Below are 19,697 nucleotides of genomic sequence, written 5' to 3' on the forward strand. Positions count from 1 at the left end.
CGGAATGACAGTCTCCAGAACACCTGAACTGAAACAAACTGTCCAAGCAGGCAAATAATTACCATATATAAAATTCTTCTCCTGAAATAAAATCACATCAGTCATTGCAACAGCTTTGAGACCTTTCGATCAACTACATGTGGGGTTTGCCTGGGTGCAGTGACCCTATGTTCAACGAGCCATGGTTAAAACTCAGGCAAAATGTTACAAAGATACAATAGAAGACCATTTCAGCTTTAAAATTAATGTTCCAGCTGACAAACTGCACAGGGACTTAACCTACTTTAGAACATGTTTAATAGCATAATTTAGTCTCTTAAAAAGAAAAGAAAAATAGCTAATGATGGACAAATTTAGAGGTCGAATCTAGTTCAGATAAACATTCAAAAGTTCAGATGTTTAACCAAACCTTATCTTGTCCATGAAAAGCCTCAACCGAAGAGCTTTATCAACTATAAGCAAAGCACAGAAGATTGTGGAAACATTTTCTTACAGAAGGAAAACCATTATCAGGAACCAGCACCTTATTGCAACACTCACGTGTTAAGCAGTTCAGCATCAAAGGAAAAGTAAAATATTTTCAGAAAACTGCTTCATGGAAGTAGTAATATTTGGATGAAATCCAAGACAGAGAAAAGAAAATAATATTAAGAGGAAAGATAATGCAAATGCAATTAGACTATCAACCAATAAAACTTAATCTGTGCTTGATAGTTGAAACCTTCCAAGCTTAGAGAGAATAAGGAAACTGGAGATCAGAGGACTCTGCCTTTTGAAGTCTTGCTGTCCAGATCCTGGGGACCATTATCTAGCTGAGTATTTTAAAGACGTCATGAATATTCTGTCACAGAATTAGAAGGCTTTATTACTATGAATGACCTGTAACTTGAGCAGGGACAGCTACAGATGAATTTCAGTAAACGTTTGTTTGGAAAAGGTGAATTCTGCTAACTTAGGTTTCTGGATTAAAACTCAGAAAATAAAAGATATGTTTTCAAAGACCATTTGACCATCTTTCCTTTTTCCCATGTTACCACCTTTACTCTTCTTGTCTTAATCATGTCCAGCACCTTTTGGTCTGTCTCCATCCCTAAAGCCACTTGGGCAACTAACAGAATAATTTACTTTTCTCATAACTGAACCCCAAATTCAATGAGTCAGATGCTATATCAACAGATCCTATCAATTTTTAAGCAAGACTTAAAGTTTCAGTTCAGAAATGACTATTATGTAGCTTATCTTACCTACACTAAAGATAAAGTTGCAATAAGAAATCAAGTATTCCACTGTCTGTAATTGTGCCTTAATATCACTACTGCTTTTGATCCATCATACTCAATGATCTTTAGATAACATTGCATAACAATTCAGGTATTACAGTGTTTTCACTAGTTTTCCAAAAATCTTTTGATTTTCATTCATGTACAACTGAAATACCTTCATGTGAATAAAGGATGAAAGGAGCATTACAGCACCTGAAATAGACTTTAATTTTACAGAGACAAGAAAGATACTTTACATATGTTTTCCCAAAAAAATATATACAAACCTTATTTTTTGCACGAACAGAACTCCTTAACTTTTTGGAAACCATGGCAATGACACAAAGATTTTGATTTAAGTGACAGTATCTATAACTCAGATAGAAGGCAGTCAAAGAGTGATCTTGAGATCATCACCTGCAGTACTTAAGCTTTCATCTTCTCACCTACATACATCTGACTACCTTCCTTCTGGTTCTGGGTTCTTGGACTGGATTTTAACTTTCTTCACTGAAAGTGATTATAAAATGCACTATCACTGTGTGATTGAACATGCATACTGCTTTATATGCAGACACATACTGCCTCTAGCAGAGCTTCATAACTGCATGCCTTTTAAAGTATTTGTGTGTTCTGGACAAGGTGTCTTCATGAATTTCAAGATGATATGCCTTTTTCTCTCCAAAGGCTTCAGGATTTTGTTTTGTTTTTGTTTTTTTCCCGTGTATTAGCATCAGAGTATTTTAAATTGTTTTAATTTTGCTTTTATTTTAAATATGCTCTTTGAAAAACATTGCTTAGTTTTAGAAGAATTCTGCCTTTTCATATGAATTGAACACCTTAAAAATTAATTACAAAAACTGTTATCACGGCTAGGAGCACATTTTATATACTATAAAAAAGGCGTAAGGCAGGCTTACTTTTTGGTTTTTGTGGAGAATGTATTGGCTGCCAAAGATTAAAGGACAGCAGGATCTACATGTTCTGGTTGTTTACTTTTTATCTCTAAATAAATTGGCCATGATACAGATAAATACAAACCCTAGGCTGTATCAGGGGTACCATTTCCATATGGAAGAGTGAATTCCACTTCCTACGGCTGTGGGAAGACCTTGCCTGGAATATCCATGTGTAAGAAATACGGACTGAAACTGGGGCAGATTGGAAAAGGGCTATTTGAGATGATCACAAAAAAAGAGCAGCAGCCTATCATAAGCAAGACAAATTTTTGGCTGGTTTAGTCTACCAAACCAAACAGGAGAAGGAATAAACCTGCTTTCTGTGACTCTGTTTGGGGTGGTACTCCTGAGACAGAAAAGAACTGCTGAAAATAAAGAGCTAGCTAAACGCTGACACGAGAACACGTTCGCACCACAAGTCCATTTAGGCTGAAAATTAGAATGCTTTCAACTTGAAAACTGAAGTTTTGGAACATTCTTCCAACATAAGCTGAGGGGCAAGAGCATTACTACTGAATTTCATTAATTATGAAAGAAATCAAATGAGGTAGTTGTTTTCAAGAACTGGGGAATTGATTCAATGCTACAAAAAGTCTGTCTGAGGCAGATAATGCTATGTTACACTTTTCAATAACAGTAACACAAGTGAATTCCTCTTGGGTGAATCCTGGGCACACTTAAGACAATGGCCAATGGAATTAATTAAATGGAGCCAAATATCCTTGGTGGTGAGGGGAGATGCTCATATGTCATAACGTTCTCTTCAGCATCAATATTTAAAGCCAGCTAGTTGGAACCTTTTACTTAATTGAGAAACAATACAGCATTTAACCCCTCAGTGGTATTTCATCTTTTGGCTTTCAGAGGTGGGATCTGTTTATCTGGCGTGTTAGCAGGCAGCTAAATAAAATAGGACATCCTACAAGGCACATTCCTTTTTAGAACATTAATATACCCTGTCCAGGACTTAGTACCATGCTTTCATTCATTAAGCAGATCTTTCAATACTTAGGATTGGAGGTCATAATTTAAATGAAATACATCTTCCAGCCTAGAAGATACAAACTATAAAGGATTTCACCATGGGGAAAACGGTGAGTCTGGGCAGTAGGTATTCCTGTCTAGAGACTGATTTATAGACTCTCTAATTGAGCTTAATTTAGACTGTTATAACCTAAAAACCTCCTTATTTCTGTCAAATTCCTCCCAAAGTACCAGGGCAATTGCATCTGGATTAGTTATAAATAGTAGTGAAATCTCAGAATACAGTGTAGCGTAAGAATCATTTTTCTGGCTGCAAACTTGCAATCAGGGTCAGAATTAGGCTCACAAGAATGATGGAAAACCGGGCTGGCTCTTCCTTCCAAAAGAAGAAAGCTCAGCAAGTCCTTCTCACTTGCTTTTATTCTGACCTCTCTCTAAAGACAGTAGTCTAAAATATTTCCTGCAGTGAAAATGCCTGCATCTGTTTAGGTGTTATCGGTTGTCAGCTTATATTCTTTCCCTGTGGAGGCGAAATATTGGAGATATACAAAAATGGAGACATGCTGACAATGCAGGTGAGGGAGGGTCAAGGAGATGCAAATATTTCCATTGTCTATTGCTTAAAACTATAAAAATCATGACAATTTACACAAAAGTTTACATAAAAATTTACATAAAAGTTTCTTGCTTCCTAATGTAAACAAAGATCTACTTAGTAAGGAATTAAGAAACTGCTCCAAACCAGTCTAAGCCATGGGCTTAAAAGTTTGGGCTTAAAAGTGATAAAGTCAGAGTAAATATCTTTCCATCACAACATAGGAGCCGACCTCACCTTTAGCACATGGAATGGACACAACTACTCAACTCCTGTAATACCTAAAATGCTCATAAATGCTCTTTGCAATTGCTTTTTCTGAAGCAGGTGCTGTTTGAAACAATCTCTACATATTTTTCCAAAATGTGTTTTTCTTAAATGCTGAGTCAGTATGCATAATTCAGTAGGAAAAAAACCCAGAGTAGTTGTGACTATCCAGTCTCTACGTGTCCCCATATCAAATTTATCTTGAGTGCACATGTAGGAGTATATTTTGTTGAGAAAGATATATGGTGTCTCCCTCTTCATTGGAACAAAGAAGAAATATGGATTTGTAACCCCTTCTTTTTTCTTTATACTTAAGTCTTTCAGTAGTGTTTAGAAAAAACCTGAAGAGATTTTAAGACAGACATTTTGTATTATAATTCCCATGGGTCGTATGTATGATCGTCTTTACTAAAGCTCCTTTCAGTCCCAGATGAATAAATATGCATTTTATTTCACTAATCTTGGAACAACAGGAATAAAGTTTACCCAGGTCTTTTATACCTCAGAGAACAAAACAAATACTACAAATCTTTAGAGAGAAAGGATATACAAAAGGGCTTGAGGTGAATGTTTCAAAGCAAATACTCTTTAAACGATGTGCAAATTATTTCAGCACTTGAACATGATTTATGAAAGGGGATTAGTCCACTGAAACAAGAACCCAGTTTAAACTGTTGAGTTTCAAAGTCAAAGATGAGAAGCGCTTGCTGGAAAAAGCAGAAGAAAGCAGATAGTAACCTATACTGAGGATTTCTGATTGATTTTCTTTAACTAACCCAATCCTCCATTAGCTATCAGTGTCATTCATACTTCACTGCAGTGGGCAGTATAAAATACCTTCTTTTATGATATGATTCACCATAAAATTGAAGTATGCAGTAGTGATAATTAAGTAATAATGAGGTAATTAATAACTCGGTGACTAGCTCTCTGTTTACTACTATGGCCCATAAATGAGCACAGGGAATACGAAACAATTAAAGATTATCCAAGCTCAAACAGATAACTTTGCCAGAGTTGTGTGTCAGTGAGCAGACCAATGAGTCACAGGTCACATCTATAATAATACGTTATATTATATTGTAATAGTCCCACATATTCTTCACATAATGGATAAGAGCTACTCTTAAGTACTATAAAAATGATCACTTTTATGTAATTGTAAAGATTAATAAGTGAGCTAACTTCTCATGGTTCTATAATGACCCTGCTGTTCTAGTAGGTAAAGGAAAATTTAATGATCCTGCTCAGATATGATTAATATCTTACTTTTTCCTGACTAAAAATCTGGACTTGGTTCAATAAAAATGAATTAAGTGAACATGCACTGATTTTCCTGCCAAACGTTTATATGGAAGTTGGTCATGCCCAATTTGAAAATATGCTTTTTCAACCCAAATAGTAAACTCTGGAAGGATTTTGGAAAATGAACTAGAAATAAAACAAAGATTTAAGGAAACATTATATTATAATTGATGGAAACAGGATATTCAAATTCAGGAAGGGTTCATTTTTTTATGAGAACTAGTCACAGCCAGTTGTGATTTTGGGTGCAACATGATCTCCTATTATCAGTGGAAGTGACACAATTTGTTTCTGAGTTTGGCATGTTTTGCTTCCAAAATGTCAATATTATTACTTATTTGTTGCTGAATCAGTATTTTTCTAAGCTTTAAGCAAAAGACATGCTTAGTGTAAATGTTGCAGAGAAACATGAGAGTAAAAATATGTCGAAAAAAGAAAGTTTAGTTCCTCTACTCCAAACGAATGCTCCTGCCCTCCAAAAGCAGCATGTTGCATTTTCTTTCTGTGGGCTTTTTTTCACTATCTGAAGCTGACTGAATTCCTGTTGATGCAATAAAAATAAATGCCACAAACATACAAGCTGGAGAGTGACAAAATTAACATTGCAGTAGGAAGCTGCGTATTTGCATAAGTATTCATTTTGCTTTCAGTTTTAATTGTTGTCATTGGTAATGCTGCACTAATATATGTCACTGCTTTTGTGTTTCTTGGTTTTATTAAAAGTAATAAAACTGACCTATACATAACGCTAACGTTGCAATGTAATAATACTCCTTAAATAGCATCCATTTGGCTTCGAACTGAAATAAATGGGCTGGGAAGGGGAAAGAATTCAGACCTCAGCTAACAAAGAAATGATTTCCCACTTCTGCTGCTATAATTAGCCCCCTTATCACAGAAGTAACCCTACGTGGGTGAAGGACTCCTCTAGCTCCTGCAGAATCCAGCCCTCAACTAGTTTGGCTGAGCCAGGAAACCCTCTCACTACTTCCTAGGAGAAGATCTCCCAACCTACCGGTCTCTTCATGTGTTAGAAAGGAAGAGAAATATCACCCAAGCTCCTCTTTCAGCGCTGCCTGTAATTAAGTGGCCTTTTTCTAGGAACTCTAAATGATGCTTTCAACACAATAAGTTTCTGGCTTTTTTTTCCTCTTCCCTGCTATTACACAGCTGAATCTGTGCAGATACATGTGTTTGTGCCCTGGTAACCACCCCTTCCCTCTGCAGAGAAACAATAGCCTCTGCAACCCAGTGTTTGCCACAGAAATCTCCAGTCACGTACAGGCGGGATAAACTTTAAACCCTCTACCAAGCTCCCAGAAGAAGCCTGATCCAAGAGAGGAACAATCACCATGTGGAGTCAGAAAGGGTTAAAGCTCTGCTGACTTCTCCAGCTCTTCCATCACTTCCACTGAGGGACCAAAATGGGTTTCTGCTGCTGTTTTTTTTCCTCCACACACACATTGTACAGTCTTAATTATCTAACAAACTGCACTCAGAGAGGAATCTGGATGGTTTAGTAATTACTTAGGGATATTTACATGCCATGCTTCAAGTTTCGAAATATAGCTTTCTGAAGTAAAGAAAATTGAGTGAAACAAGAAAAGCAACTTTGGGCAATTTTAAAGCATACAGAGAGTCCTTGGCTAAATACTAGGGATGAGGTGCCTGACTTAAACGGTATCTTTTAAGAAACCAGAGCAGATTTCAGAGCCCAGATGACATTGTAGCAAATACCTCTAAAGGTAATCAAAATTATGATCCAGAGGTCATTATTTTTTTCTTGATTAAATAGATGCAAGGAGGCAAATTCCAAGCCACTGTCCTGCAGCCGTTCCCTGGGGAAGTATATGAGGGCTGTAGCAGCAAAAAGCGATGGATTGCCCTTTGGGACTAAAAAGACCCGTGATTCCCTGTTGAAAATGCAAGAAGAATTTAGGTAAGGAAAATATTATTTGAGTTGGCTTGTGGCCAGGGTGCTAATGCTAAGACCTCAATCCTAACGAAGAGTGGAAAGGAATCTCAAGCCTGCTGTTTAATATGCATGACATGTAGGCTTTGCTGTCAACTTTTCCCTCCACCCCCTGCTTTTGTCCGCTTTTTCCACCTGTTGCAACTTGTCCTTATTCAGGCTGAGAGCCGCAACTGTCTTACTTGGAGGTCACATTGTGTCTGGCACAATGACGACCTGGTCCTCGGCTACTCTTGTTGAGACAGTAAAGCGATCAGGAATAGCAAAAATAGTGCACAGCCCCATAAAGACTTTCCTTTTCACAGAGATATATACATATGTATTTACTTTTAAAAAGAATTAAAGCCATAGTTGTGGCTGCCCAAGCCTGAATTGTAATATGGAAGAAATTTTCCAGGATCCATCGTCACAGGGCTGCATGGCTAACCACTGAGCTTTAAGTAAAGTGTTCCTGAAGATAAGAAAAATATGCGAGTAGAAACAATAAAAATAATGCAATTCAATCTTATCAATTCAGGCAGTTCCAGCTTTTATGTGGCAAACAAGGAGATCAAATTGCATTTATCTAATATCACAGATTTTTTAAATGTCTAAAATATTTAATTATTTTGCTTTGGCAACCTAAAGCTGAGGAACAGACTACTGTTCCCACTACATAAGGAAATAACTGACAACAATTAGTATTTATTCTTGTTGCTTTTGTAATAAAAATAGAATTCCATCACTTTCAAGGAAACCTAAAATATTAATAAGAATGTGATGAACTGAGTAAATGTGACGCCATAAGGAAATGATGGAGAACAGGTTGGAAATATAGTGCTTTGGGAATGGATTGCATTATCAAGCTTGTGATTGTGCATTTTGACAAGAGCAGCCCTCAGATTGATACGGTAGCCAAAGGGCACTCTTCCTACTGCGAAGCCGTTTGTTTCCATCCAGAAAAGGGGGAGTAGAAGGGGAATTGATCCTCTATGACAATCAATAGTGACTCCAGCCCAAGGTCTTCCACAAGAGGTCACTCCTGAGTGGCAATATTCCCAGATGGTGGCCACAACGTAAACCACAAAATGACCACGGACAGAAAAAAACAACACTGAGCATAGTGGAGAGGATGGAGTTGGCTTCATTGCTCACAACACGACTGTCCTATAGCCTGTACACAGTAGGATCCCTTGGTTCTTGGAGAACTGAACAATTTCAAGGAACCTTGTAATGCATGGATCCTTCCTTTACCTCCCATGTGCTGTGACAGCAGCTCTGCTTTCAGTCTCACCCAGGTGCTTGGTTTCATGTGGCGTCAAACTGATGTGGCAGACCACCTACCAGCAGAACTAATTATGATAGGTACTAATTAGGAGGGTATTTGGCAACCTTAGGAGAAAAAATAAGAAAAACCTACAGTCTGAATGATAACAAAATTACTTGGAAATTATGAAGTCTACCACTAATTTGAAAAATTAACAGTTTAGAACAACACTTCTTTGCACTAAAAGGAGTGGTGTTGCAAGGCAGTTTCCTTGTGCCAAATGTATATATCTTCTAAAGAGAAGGTGTCTGGGGTGAAAAACATTATTTCTGACCCAGCATTGGCTGCATAAATTAAATCAATGAGATAGTAGGCATTATAAAGTAAAGACTAATCTCTTCCCTTGTATTTCAGAGTAGGATCGAGGGTTTACATATTTTGCTAATGTTCCCCAAGGCCATCCTCGTTTTTTTTGTAGCTCAAGAAAACTTCAATTAGAACATGAGTTGAATCCAAACTGGATGAGAAGCTGCTGAAAAGCTGCCTGACCAAGACGATGGACACTCTGTTAACTTTGGAAATTGAGCTTAGCAGTTTGAGCCCAATTTTCAATGAAATCAGTGTCTATAGCTCAAAAAGCAGAACTGAGAAAAACCATTTGTCCTTGTACTGTAAGCAGAAGCAATTAGGATTAAATACAAAGGCCAGATTCCTGCAACTAAGTCTCTAGGGGCCGTCACCCTATTACTGGAATACTCTGGTTAGAATGTACCTGTCTTTTAGGTATTTGTGCTGCTAAAAACCCCAAACAACACAATAATACCAAGTTTAAAACTGGACATATTTTTGCAGCCCTTAAAACGTAGGGAAGGAAAATACAGTTGAGTCTGAACTGTCAGAATATTTCATTAGAGATTATCAGGGGTGCTTGTGGCCCGCTAACACACATCAGTTGCTCGTCTTCTGTGTTAAACTGGAGGAGTTTTAAGCCATCTTTAAAAAATTCCATCCTTTCTTCAGATTTGGCATTGGCAGTAGTCAGTAATGTTAGAGCACTATAAAAATTATAAAACCGTTAAACTTTGAAAGAACTTCATAAACACACTTGCAGATATTGCACATGTCTTCTCTGTGCTCTGCAGTCAAACTGGACAATGAAACGACCACCTGTTAACTGCTAACAATGTGTCATTACCAGTTCTCATGCCTTTTTAAAGCAATTTTGGCTCTAGCTGCCGATAATTCTGGCTACGATACTTGTGTGAACATTAAGGGCACAGAAAGCCAAAGGCAGAAAACTGACAATACAGTTTGTGCTTAGACTACTAATAAGTAAGTGAATAATATGATTTTTCTAATTCCACATAATTGCTTGATCTCAAGGGGCCAAAAAAAAGTTCTGAATACATATTTCAGAAGCAAGCCAATCTACGGTATTGAAATGCAAGCTTCGATTCAGTGAGATTTCACCTCAGATATTTTCACATTTTTTTTTAATAGTTTAAATAGCCTTTAACAAAACAGAGGTTATCCAGGATTTTCTAAGGTTTGAAAAGAGATGTAGACTAAAGCTCTGTCACTGCTCATATTCACTTTTTCTGTTTTGCCTGACAAATTATCATTTAAATATATGTGAGAAGTCTAAATAAATAAATAAAAAATCCCCGAGTGCTGAAGACAGTTTAAGGGCATTTTGCGATTAGCAAGAAGAAAAGCAGAATCAGACCCTCAAAACTTACCACGCTCTCAGTCTTATTTTTCTTCCTCTGAGAAATGCAACGTAACACCCAGTACAAAGATATTGGGACAATTTTTCACAGGCTACATTCAGGCTACTTTATATTTTATAACAGAAAGAAAAAAACCAAAACTTAAAACCTCTCAAATCTCCAAGAGAACAAGAAAACAACAACAAAAAGCTTTGGTCTGCAAAAAAGAGACTATTTAATGAATCTTTGTATTTGTGTGTCTAAGCGTGCACGCGTATGTGCATATATTTATGATTGTGTGGGTAATTATCATTAAAAATAGCTATGCTGGGTCTTTTTAACGCAAGTCTTTTCTTAACATCTTAAGTCTTTGATCCTGCACTGAAATGTGTGCAGGCAAATTCCTGCACAGCACTTCGATACCTAAAGGTATCTCGTACCAGCGTGCGAGTCTAAAGCTGCCACGGCGCTTGCAATAGAAGCAGTGTGTGAATCTCCTGCCAAACAAAGGAGAAAAACAAAGATACGAGAAAGAGAGGGTGAAATTAAAAAAAAAAAAAATGCTGAATGAGGGATTCAGGGTCACCATTAGCTTCTGCGTCTGCTGCCCACAATATCATGAGCATCTCGGCACAAACTAGAAAAGGAAAGTGTCAGTGGAGCAAAGCACATCCCTCCTAGATTTAGATAACGTTCTTTTCTAATCACACTGACAAAAATCAAGCTTTATCCCTGGAATTTACCTTCTATAAAATTATAGATGTATCACTGATTGTTGGCTACTGAGGACCTGTCAGGTCTTTCAACAATTCAGTGTATAAATATACAAAGGACAAAATTACTCCTGCAATTTGAGGTGTTTTACTAAAATGGAAACAAAGCAACTGCAACAGACCATTAACATCAGATTCATGTTGCTTATTTTTAAAAATGAATGGCTTAAATAAATATCTTTGCTCCCAAACAAATTTATTTTGCTTAGGAGAGAGCATCACCCTGTAAAAGTGTGGAGCTACTAGCTGTCTTCACTTAAATGCAAGTTATGTATATCAGCACAGAACATATTCAGCTTTAAAATTCTCAGAGATCTTCCTGTAATAAAAATTATCTTAGCCTGTAATGGCTTATTTATAGTTATTTAAAAAGGAAAGCAAGAAAAAGAAAAAAATATCGGAAAAGAAAAAAGCCTTACTTAAAGATTTTCTGTGTTCAGGCTTTGGCTCTTTGGATTCTGAGGCTAAGCTATTCAGTAATTCGATGCTGGTGGATCTTTTGAGTGTGAACTCCAAATTCCTCGATGTACAACTCCGTTCTTTTGGCTGAGGAAAGAATAGATGTATTTATATAAGTGTGTATGCTTTTAATAAAATTATTATTTGTAAGAACGAAGTGAGAGATTACAGAATGCCAGTGCAGAATCAAAAGCGAACAGACACACACAGCAAGTGATGCAGTGAGTATATAATTTAAGGAAAGTGTAATGCAAAAATTGTCATATGGCAGAGCTTTAATGGCCCTGACAGACTGATCTTAATTTCTGAGATAAATTCCCATTTAAGTGAGGAAAACAAAAGGTCTGTTTCTTTAGGGCTTAGAGACCAAAATGATTTCCACATTGCAGGGTGTTTCCAAGTGATGGCAAAGAGAAAGGTTGTTTAAATTGCCTTTCTGCTTTAGATGGTTACAGTACAGTTGTTCCAAACATCCTTACAAATTTGATATTGAATTCTGCTGGTCTAAACTTAAGAAAGAGGGGAGGACTTCTCTCTTGTCCTAATTCACTGGTATAGAAAGTGACAATTAGGGACTATCACGGGTCCCAGTTTTTTAGGGAAAAAAAAAACCAAAACAAAAACCAGAAAGAAAAGATAAAAGGAGATGATATTTTGGCTAAACACACGTCTTTTCCCATGTCATTTGGTCAGTTGAGATTCAGCCACCCCAGTGGCCTAGAAAGCTGAAAGTCTGCACACACTCATTCGAAGCTGTAGAACTGAAGTAAATGACGTGTGTGAACTGGTCACTGAGTGCTTGGTGGTGGCATCCTGCCTCGCTCACGCAGCAGCGAAGGCAAACCTTCCCTTGGAGAAGCCCTGCCCTCTGCTACTGGAACCATTTACTGGTTGTACCCCAGTGCTGCTGTGGTTCAGTGCGCTCACACAGCTGCTGAAGACACAATTCTACCTTACTTGCACTAATAATAACAAATCAAGTTTGTTAGATGTTCAGCTGAATAATAGGCAAAGAAAAGAAAAAAAGAAGAAAAGAAAAAAAGAAGAAAAAAAAAAGTGTTCTGAGTCTCCATGGAAAACTCCACCCCAAAATCTTCTGTGGGTTATCAATATCCTCACATACCCAATGAAATGCACAATATGAAGACATACATCATCAGATCAAACTTTCCTTGGCTGATTATAGCCTCAGGGTAATTTAACGTTTGTAGCTCTTTAAGGAAACAGTAGCCGTGTTCTGATTAACCCTTTGGAAGAGGCTGCCTCTGCCCACTCTTGCAATCCCACTGCAGCAAAACCGCTGAAAAATGCAAGAAACGGGGATGTTTTTCTCTCATCGTATTCCGTAGTGAAGAAGGATAGTCAGTGTCCTCTAAATAATATGGGTTTGGATCAAGCTGGGATAGGAGGAAGACATTTGGAATTTGTACTGAGAGTGGCAAAAAAAGAAAGAAAAAGCTACAGCTGAATCTGGTTTGGTAATTAAAAACTGTTTTAATAAAATACAGCCCTGCTTACTTCCAGTAGAAAAAAACCCTGCCTTCCTGGGAGAATAACAGCAATCAGTTACAAAGGAATATTATTTGCTAGAGTTATTCTTGTGAATAAGTAATACAAAAAATCATAAAAGGCTCAAATGTATTAATAGTTCTATTGAAGATTATATACTGTAGGCTGCATAAACGGAAAATGCAAAAATTCATTAGTTATTAAGTGCTTGTGTGCTTTTACAACCCTCAGCAAACCAATGTCCTTGTTATTTCAGAGAAATAAATGTAGCGTTCCTTCTCAAGGCAAGAATCAAATGTCATTTTTGTTCCACAACCTTGTTTATCTGACATTTTTTAGTAGATTTGCATACATATTTTTATATCCTTCAGAGAAAGGAATGTCTAGCTAGCTGCTGACTGCCTGAAACCTGTAGAGATGCCTAAGCAAATGAAGTTGAAAATGCTACATCTTAATTAATAAAGGTAACAGCCAAAACAAATACATACCAATCTGTCAATTGCATTTTTGATAGCGTGGAACCAATCCAATATGAGAAAGTCGATATCCGACTGGAAGAGGAACTCATTTCCTGACACTGTTGTGATCTGGGAAGGGCATGGGTACACACAGGTAAGTAAAGCACACACCAGACAGACAATTTTCTTCTATTTTCTCTCCTACACACCCAAATATTTTTCCTCTGTACCAAGAATTATGTCCTGGAGTGCTAAGTGACCGAAGAGTTTCGAACCACTGTCTGAAAACTGTTTTGAATATGTCACAACAAGAAAGATACTGTCTCAGCAATGCAACCACCGAACACAAATAGTGCAAAAACAATGGGAATGTGACAAAAGTTAAGAGAAGTCAGGAAACTTGGTGTTACAAGACACAGTTTAAAAGTGAATCAAAGTATCCCGAAAAGAAATAAAAACAATAAGCAAATTAATTCCCATGCTGTTCAGTCATTTCTATTTAGTGATATTTTTATATCTGATACCCCCATTCTTAAATTTACACATTTATTATATACCTGAAATCCCAGAGTCCACTTCCAAGAATTTTAGCAAGTAATGTCACTGTTTTTCACATAAAAAAAGATAAATACCATCAAAGATAGCTATAGAAGAGCAATTAGGAGCACATTTGTCATGAAAGAAATCCCTAGTTTGTCTGAATAGAAAGTAAATTTACATTTTTGACCCACTCACTGGGAATATTTATCAAAAGAATGTTCATTCCCATGATAATGATGTTTCACTGCCTAACAATATATGGTGGAAACAGGCATGCATATTCTGTTGGTCTGAACTTCTATAAACCACTATGATAACAATGATCCATCCCTTTTATTTTTTACGTATATATCTTTTCATCAGTGTAGATCTCCAGGTATTCGCACAGTGGGTCCAAATGACCATTTCACCCATGGCAAAAGCGAGGCACAGAGCTGCAGAGTGCTTTGCCCCAGGATTATTCAGCAGAGCCTTAATGCAATGTGGCCGTGGTATCCACAGCAGTTCTGTGTTTGCAGACAAGTGAATGCAGGGTTACATTTCTACTACATTGGGCAAGGGGCAGGAGCTCATCCTGCCATGCTCCAAATGAGCTCAGCTCCTGCCAGCTCCAAAACCAAAGCTTTTTTTTTTTTTTTTTCTTATTTTGTGCTGTTAAGAGTTGTTTGTGAAAGAAAAAGTCAGTACCGTTCACACGTGGGAGTGGCACTCTTGCGTTTCAGTGTTTTGGGAATGCAAGTTTAGTTTGCCTCTTGGGATGCTCCTTTGGCCATGGTACTATTCGGGACAAAAATATTTTCAGGTATTTTTCAGGGAATGACTGAAAACAGAGGACAACAGAGATTTCTTTCTGACCAAAGGGTGAGGAAAAGCAGAGCAAAGCCATTAGGACCTGGCACAGCCTATTAATGTAAATCCATCAATGTGAAGTGCTACTCTTTCACTGCATCTGCCCCACGTCAAGAGTTTTTACTAAAGGATAAAAGAAACTACAGATCCTCACCAGCCTGGGTACTCCCTGAATCTTTCTTAAAACTGAAATATGACCAGGGAAAAAAAAAAGAAAGAAAGAAAAAAGACAAACCAGCATTTTATTAATTGTTCTATAACCTTCCCGTTATGAAGGAAATGCCTGTAAGGAAGGTTTCCAAAGTCATCAGCATTAAGGAAAATCCCGTCAGCACAGCGCCAGCAGAGACATCCTGTGAGAGCGCTGCAGAGAATGTGGGAATGGTCCCCCAGCGCGGGCTCAGAGGCTGCCCGCCTGCAGATGTTCATCCCATCCGCACCCGTCAGGAGCAGACCTCCAGCCACCCCATTGTTCCCTGAGCGCACAGGATAGATATTTATTGGGGAATTTTGAATTCCCTTGTTAATCCACAACCATAATGTTAATCACTGCTCACACACTCATTATTCCACTTATCAAATGGAAAAACAAAAAAGTCAAAATTTCACTTAAGGTGACCAGTTGAAAAAGCTGCCCTCCAGCTCTGTGCCCGGCTCACAGAGCAAGGTTTGGGTCCAAAATGTATTGTATCATATCATATCACAATCTATTAGTATATACATGCAGATATGAATTAGACTAAACACAGGCAACAATTCAATCTAATGCCTCTCTCCCAGCATAAACAAATCATTATTAAAATTATAAAATGGAATAACATTTTCAAAGTAAGAGCAACATATATAATTAGATTTACTGTATTTTGAAGGCTTAAAAAGGACCTAACATAGTTCAGTCTTCCGTTCAGTAAATTCAGGCTTTATTAAAATACAAGTATTCAGCACTGCATAAACATTTGCACTGTATGATATGCAAAAGAGATACTCCATTGCTAACAAGACCAAAGCAAAATACACGTTGAAAGTTTCTTTGTCTGAATGTGCTATTTTGATAATCGTATATTATCAGTGTTTTACGAGAAAATCTGTAAAAACAGATCATAGAATCGAAGGAAAAGAATTCATTTAAAATATACTTTCTGTAAGACATAGTTCAAGTCCTTTTCTTTCTTTCCTCAGACTAATCTTCAGAGTAACTAGACAGTTTCAAGAAGACTGCTACTGCTCTCTACAGTTTAAATGCATCCACTCCTTAATTACAGTCGGTAATTGACTTTGTTCTGCTCCATTCCAGTCATTCACAGGAAAGCAGTTCCAAAGGCTTTGGCTGGTAAATCCCATTTAATGTGCAGGTTTCCTATCCCACTTTTATATATTACCTCCTTAGGATTTCTGATAAATGGTTCTTGGAAAGGACTGCTAAACCATATTTGCACTTTGAACAATCGAATTTTCAACACCCTTGGGAAAAGACATCAGTAAAGAATGCTAGCTTTGACTAAACCTTGTGATTGAACAATTTATGATCACAGCCCTAAATGATGTATAACTAACAACAAGCATAAATTTTTCGATATTAAGGCGTGCTAACACACCATCCCTGTACCAGGCACTGCTGACATGAACAGGGACCAGACAAAAAAATGAAAGACAAATCTGAAAAAAAAAATTAAAATGAAGTGCTGTAGATAGAGCTGCCAGTCTCCATTGTGCCAGGTACTTCACTTATTTAAATATTTCCTGAATTCCCTCTCTCTTTGCCATCATTTTTGCAAGGGCTACAGTCTGGAATTAGCATTACCTTACCAGGCAGAATTATGCTGCTGATGTTGGCAATAAATACACACAAGGAATGACAACTGACATTAACCCTCTTGTTTGTGAAGGGTGTGCCCTTCAGGTTGCTTATAGCGGTGCTAGGACGCCCGGATTCTCTCTTTCTTGCTATAGTAGCTTGGAAAAATCGCTTCAAAGGCTCAATCCACTCACATGGTAGTTTTACAATGGACTGTAGTACAGTCCTGCTGTTAAGCATCGATCCTCTGAAAATATCGGCTCACCGCAGGTAAATGTGTGTTAAATTCAATACACTGCTGGGCTGCCAACAAAGTGTGGGAAGGGGAGGGGCAGGTGTGAAACACTTTTTCTAATATTCTACTTGAGCCTTATTAAGGATTTCTCTTGTCGCCTTATAAAGCTGCAAGTGAAAAAGTGAGCTTTTGCAAGTCACCATAATGATGTACCAAGGTTATGTTCAACAAGATCCTAGTTATTAAACAAAAAGAGACCTATATAGCTCCAGGAAATACGGGGACACTGTATGTATTTAATACCGTTATCATTTTATAATACATAAATATGCCTTGGATCCTACCCAGGATTAACAGTTCTGAAAAATCCTACGAATCATCTATTTTTCCTGTGCTAGTTTGAGTTCTTGGACACGCTATGGTGCCATGCATGGCTATGTTCCTCCAGGACTTCCAAACCTTAACAAATCACCTAGATGACCTTCTAGAGTGTGTCTCAGAGATTCTTCCCTTTCGCAATATACTGATAGAAAATAGGAAATAAAAGCCAGGAAAGTGACAGGGGATAAGCCATGGGCTTTCTGTCCATAGTCTCCCTACAAACTTTGGTCTTGGCACTACCGCATTGCTGTGAAACAAAAAGTCTCCTCTGTGCTATCCCTCTAGTTCTTCACCAATATACATTTCTATAGATACATCTGTTTCGTATATTTATTTTAGCTGCAGAACAGGGATGGAGGCAATTTTAGCAACCCTACTGATAGGCACTCTATGGAGATATGGATAAATTCACACAGCAAAACAAAAATACAAAACCGTATTATTGATTCACTCACTTCAAAGTGTACTTATGCATCTCTGGTGGCCATAACTATTATTTGCAGTGATGAACTATTTTCAGACAATGCAGAGAACAAACTTTAATACAGGAAATGAAGAATCCTATGGGGAAGGGGAAATGCAGCACAAAACCCTTCACAGTCTCTGCTCTGCAGCAAGAAGGAAGAAAGCAAGCAGTTTAGGAAGTGCATGGCTCGTGTATAGCTCACGTACAGCCACCAAGAAAGCACCACACAGTTCTTATTTCAGACAAATACTGAAACAATCCATTGCTCCAGTCCTTCTGGAAGTGGGACATCCAGAAAAACAAAGCTGGACTATTGGGGTAAAGCTTCATACAACCTACCCCAATGATTCAACATTGGATTATTGGACATTTCTATCCTGTAGAAACTTCACCAGACATTAATCCAGTGCAGAATCCAGTGCAGAAAACCTAAACTTTGATGTCACCTGGGACTCCCACATCTTGTGGTGAACACTAAGGGATTTAAACTTGGATTGACAGATACCTCCTTGTGCAGAAATTCAATAAAGTGTGTTCTTGCTGTCGCACTGTGCATTGGGATTGCTGCCCCTGATATGTGCAGGGAAAAAAGGAAAAGTGAGTCACCAGAGCATTTCTAGCTCGAAAGCTAACACTCTTCCCCCCTCTTGCTGCTCCCTTCATCTCACCTTGCTCTCGCAAGGTTTTGTGGTTTTTTCTTTTCTGGTCATGTTAATCATCCTCATTCCCCACAATAAAGAGGAATTTAGGCTTTTCCTTCTATTTTCCTGAGATTTTTTTGTAGGATGGGACCTAGCTACCCAGCCCATGTAACACAGGACACACCACTTTCCATCTGCATGGCTGTCAGGGCTGGGAAAAGGTAGGTAGGAAAAGAGTCATAAAGAAAGGAAAAAAATAAAATAAGAAAGAAAGAAGATCAAGAATTCTCTCTTTCTTTCTAAATAGTCTTTAAAAAAGGGAATATAATTAGAATATAATATAGCTTGAGAATAAATACATAAAATGTAGATACTCATGTGTCCACACCCACAGAAGAAGTAGAATTAATTAAAGTTGGGAGACACTATGCTCCTTAGTGGTTTAATTAACTGGATTTGAATTAAACAGGGACAGAGAGATGTAAGTTTTTAAAAACATGTCAAAAGTCTAACTGCATTTCTGGAAGCTGATCTTAAATTCTTTCTCACAGATAATCCAGTCTCTTGGCCTTGTTTATGCTGAATGAGCAAGCAGTAGAAAGGATAAATAAAATATCTCTCTGCGCTGTACTCTAGTGAGCTGAGAGTCTAATAGTCAAGAAGCATAATAAAAGAAAACAAAAAAGATCAGTATTGAGCTGCATTATATCCATACTGTATCATATATCCATTCTATGATTCACCTATGAAACAGAGGTGGTCATGGTTATGCTGATAGTTAAGTTACTTAAAGGATTCTAAGATGTTTATGACTAACAAAGAAATTTCATTATCAAGCAGATTGTCTGTCTCATATTACAGTCTGGCTTTACCAAGCTCGCAGTCCTTTGGATGTTGAGCAAAGTTAACATTGAAGTGATGGGGAAATATCAGCTTGAAAGAAAAGGTCTTCAACCAATCCTTCAAAAAAAATGATATTTGTTAAAAAAATTGTGAGAAAGTATCTGCCTTGTGTTCCCAATGTTGCTAGATGTTAAGTAAATATATGCTGATTGCAAAAAAGTTGCTTTGGCAACTTTCTTATTAAAATGCATTTGTAACCCCCATCTGTCATGAAAGTTTTGAAAAGTTTGTTTACTTTGGATAGCCGCCTTATCCAGGGTTACCCCGGCATACAATGATAGCAGTCTTCAGAAGTCGTGTGAGGAACAAGCCACTGGGGATCCATTTTTGTTTTAATTGGCACACACAAACACTTTTCTGGTCTGTCAAAAAGATCAAGCTAATATGCA

At 37.6% G+C, this 19,697-nt stretch overlaps 1 protein-coding gene across 4 annotated transcripts in view; it reads right to left on the reverse strand.

Moving 5' to 3' along the window:
- The window catches only part of ARHGAP15 (Rho GTPase activating protein 15), a 329,586-nt gene that overhangs the window by 147,531 nt on the left and 162,358 nt on the right, over window positions 1–19,697 (reverse strand). For all 4 annotated transcript variants that reach the window (XM_054069943.1, XM_009558976.2, XM_054069945.1 and 1 more), the window contains 2 exons: window positions 13,529–13,627; window positions 11,492–11,618 (listed from right to left, as the gene is read on the reverse strand). In XM_054069943.1, coding sequence (XP_053925918.1) covers window positions 11,492–11,618; window positions 13,529–13,627 — 226 coding nt within the window. The remainder of the gene's footprint in view (window positions 1–11,491; window positions 11,619–13,528; window positions 13,628–19,697) is intronic.

This window comes from Cuculus canorus, chromosome 6 (assembly GCF_017976375.1).
Source record: "Cuculus canorus isolate bCucCan1 chromosome 6, bCucCan1.pri, whole genome shotgun sequence".
In the NCBI taxonomy this organism is placed as follows: Eukaryota; Metazoa; Chordata; class Aves; order Cuculiformes; family Cuculidae; genus Cuculus; species Cuculus canorus.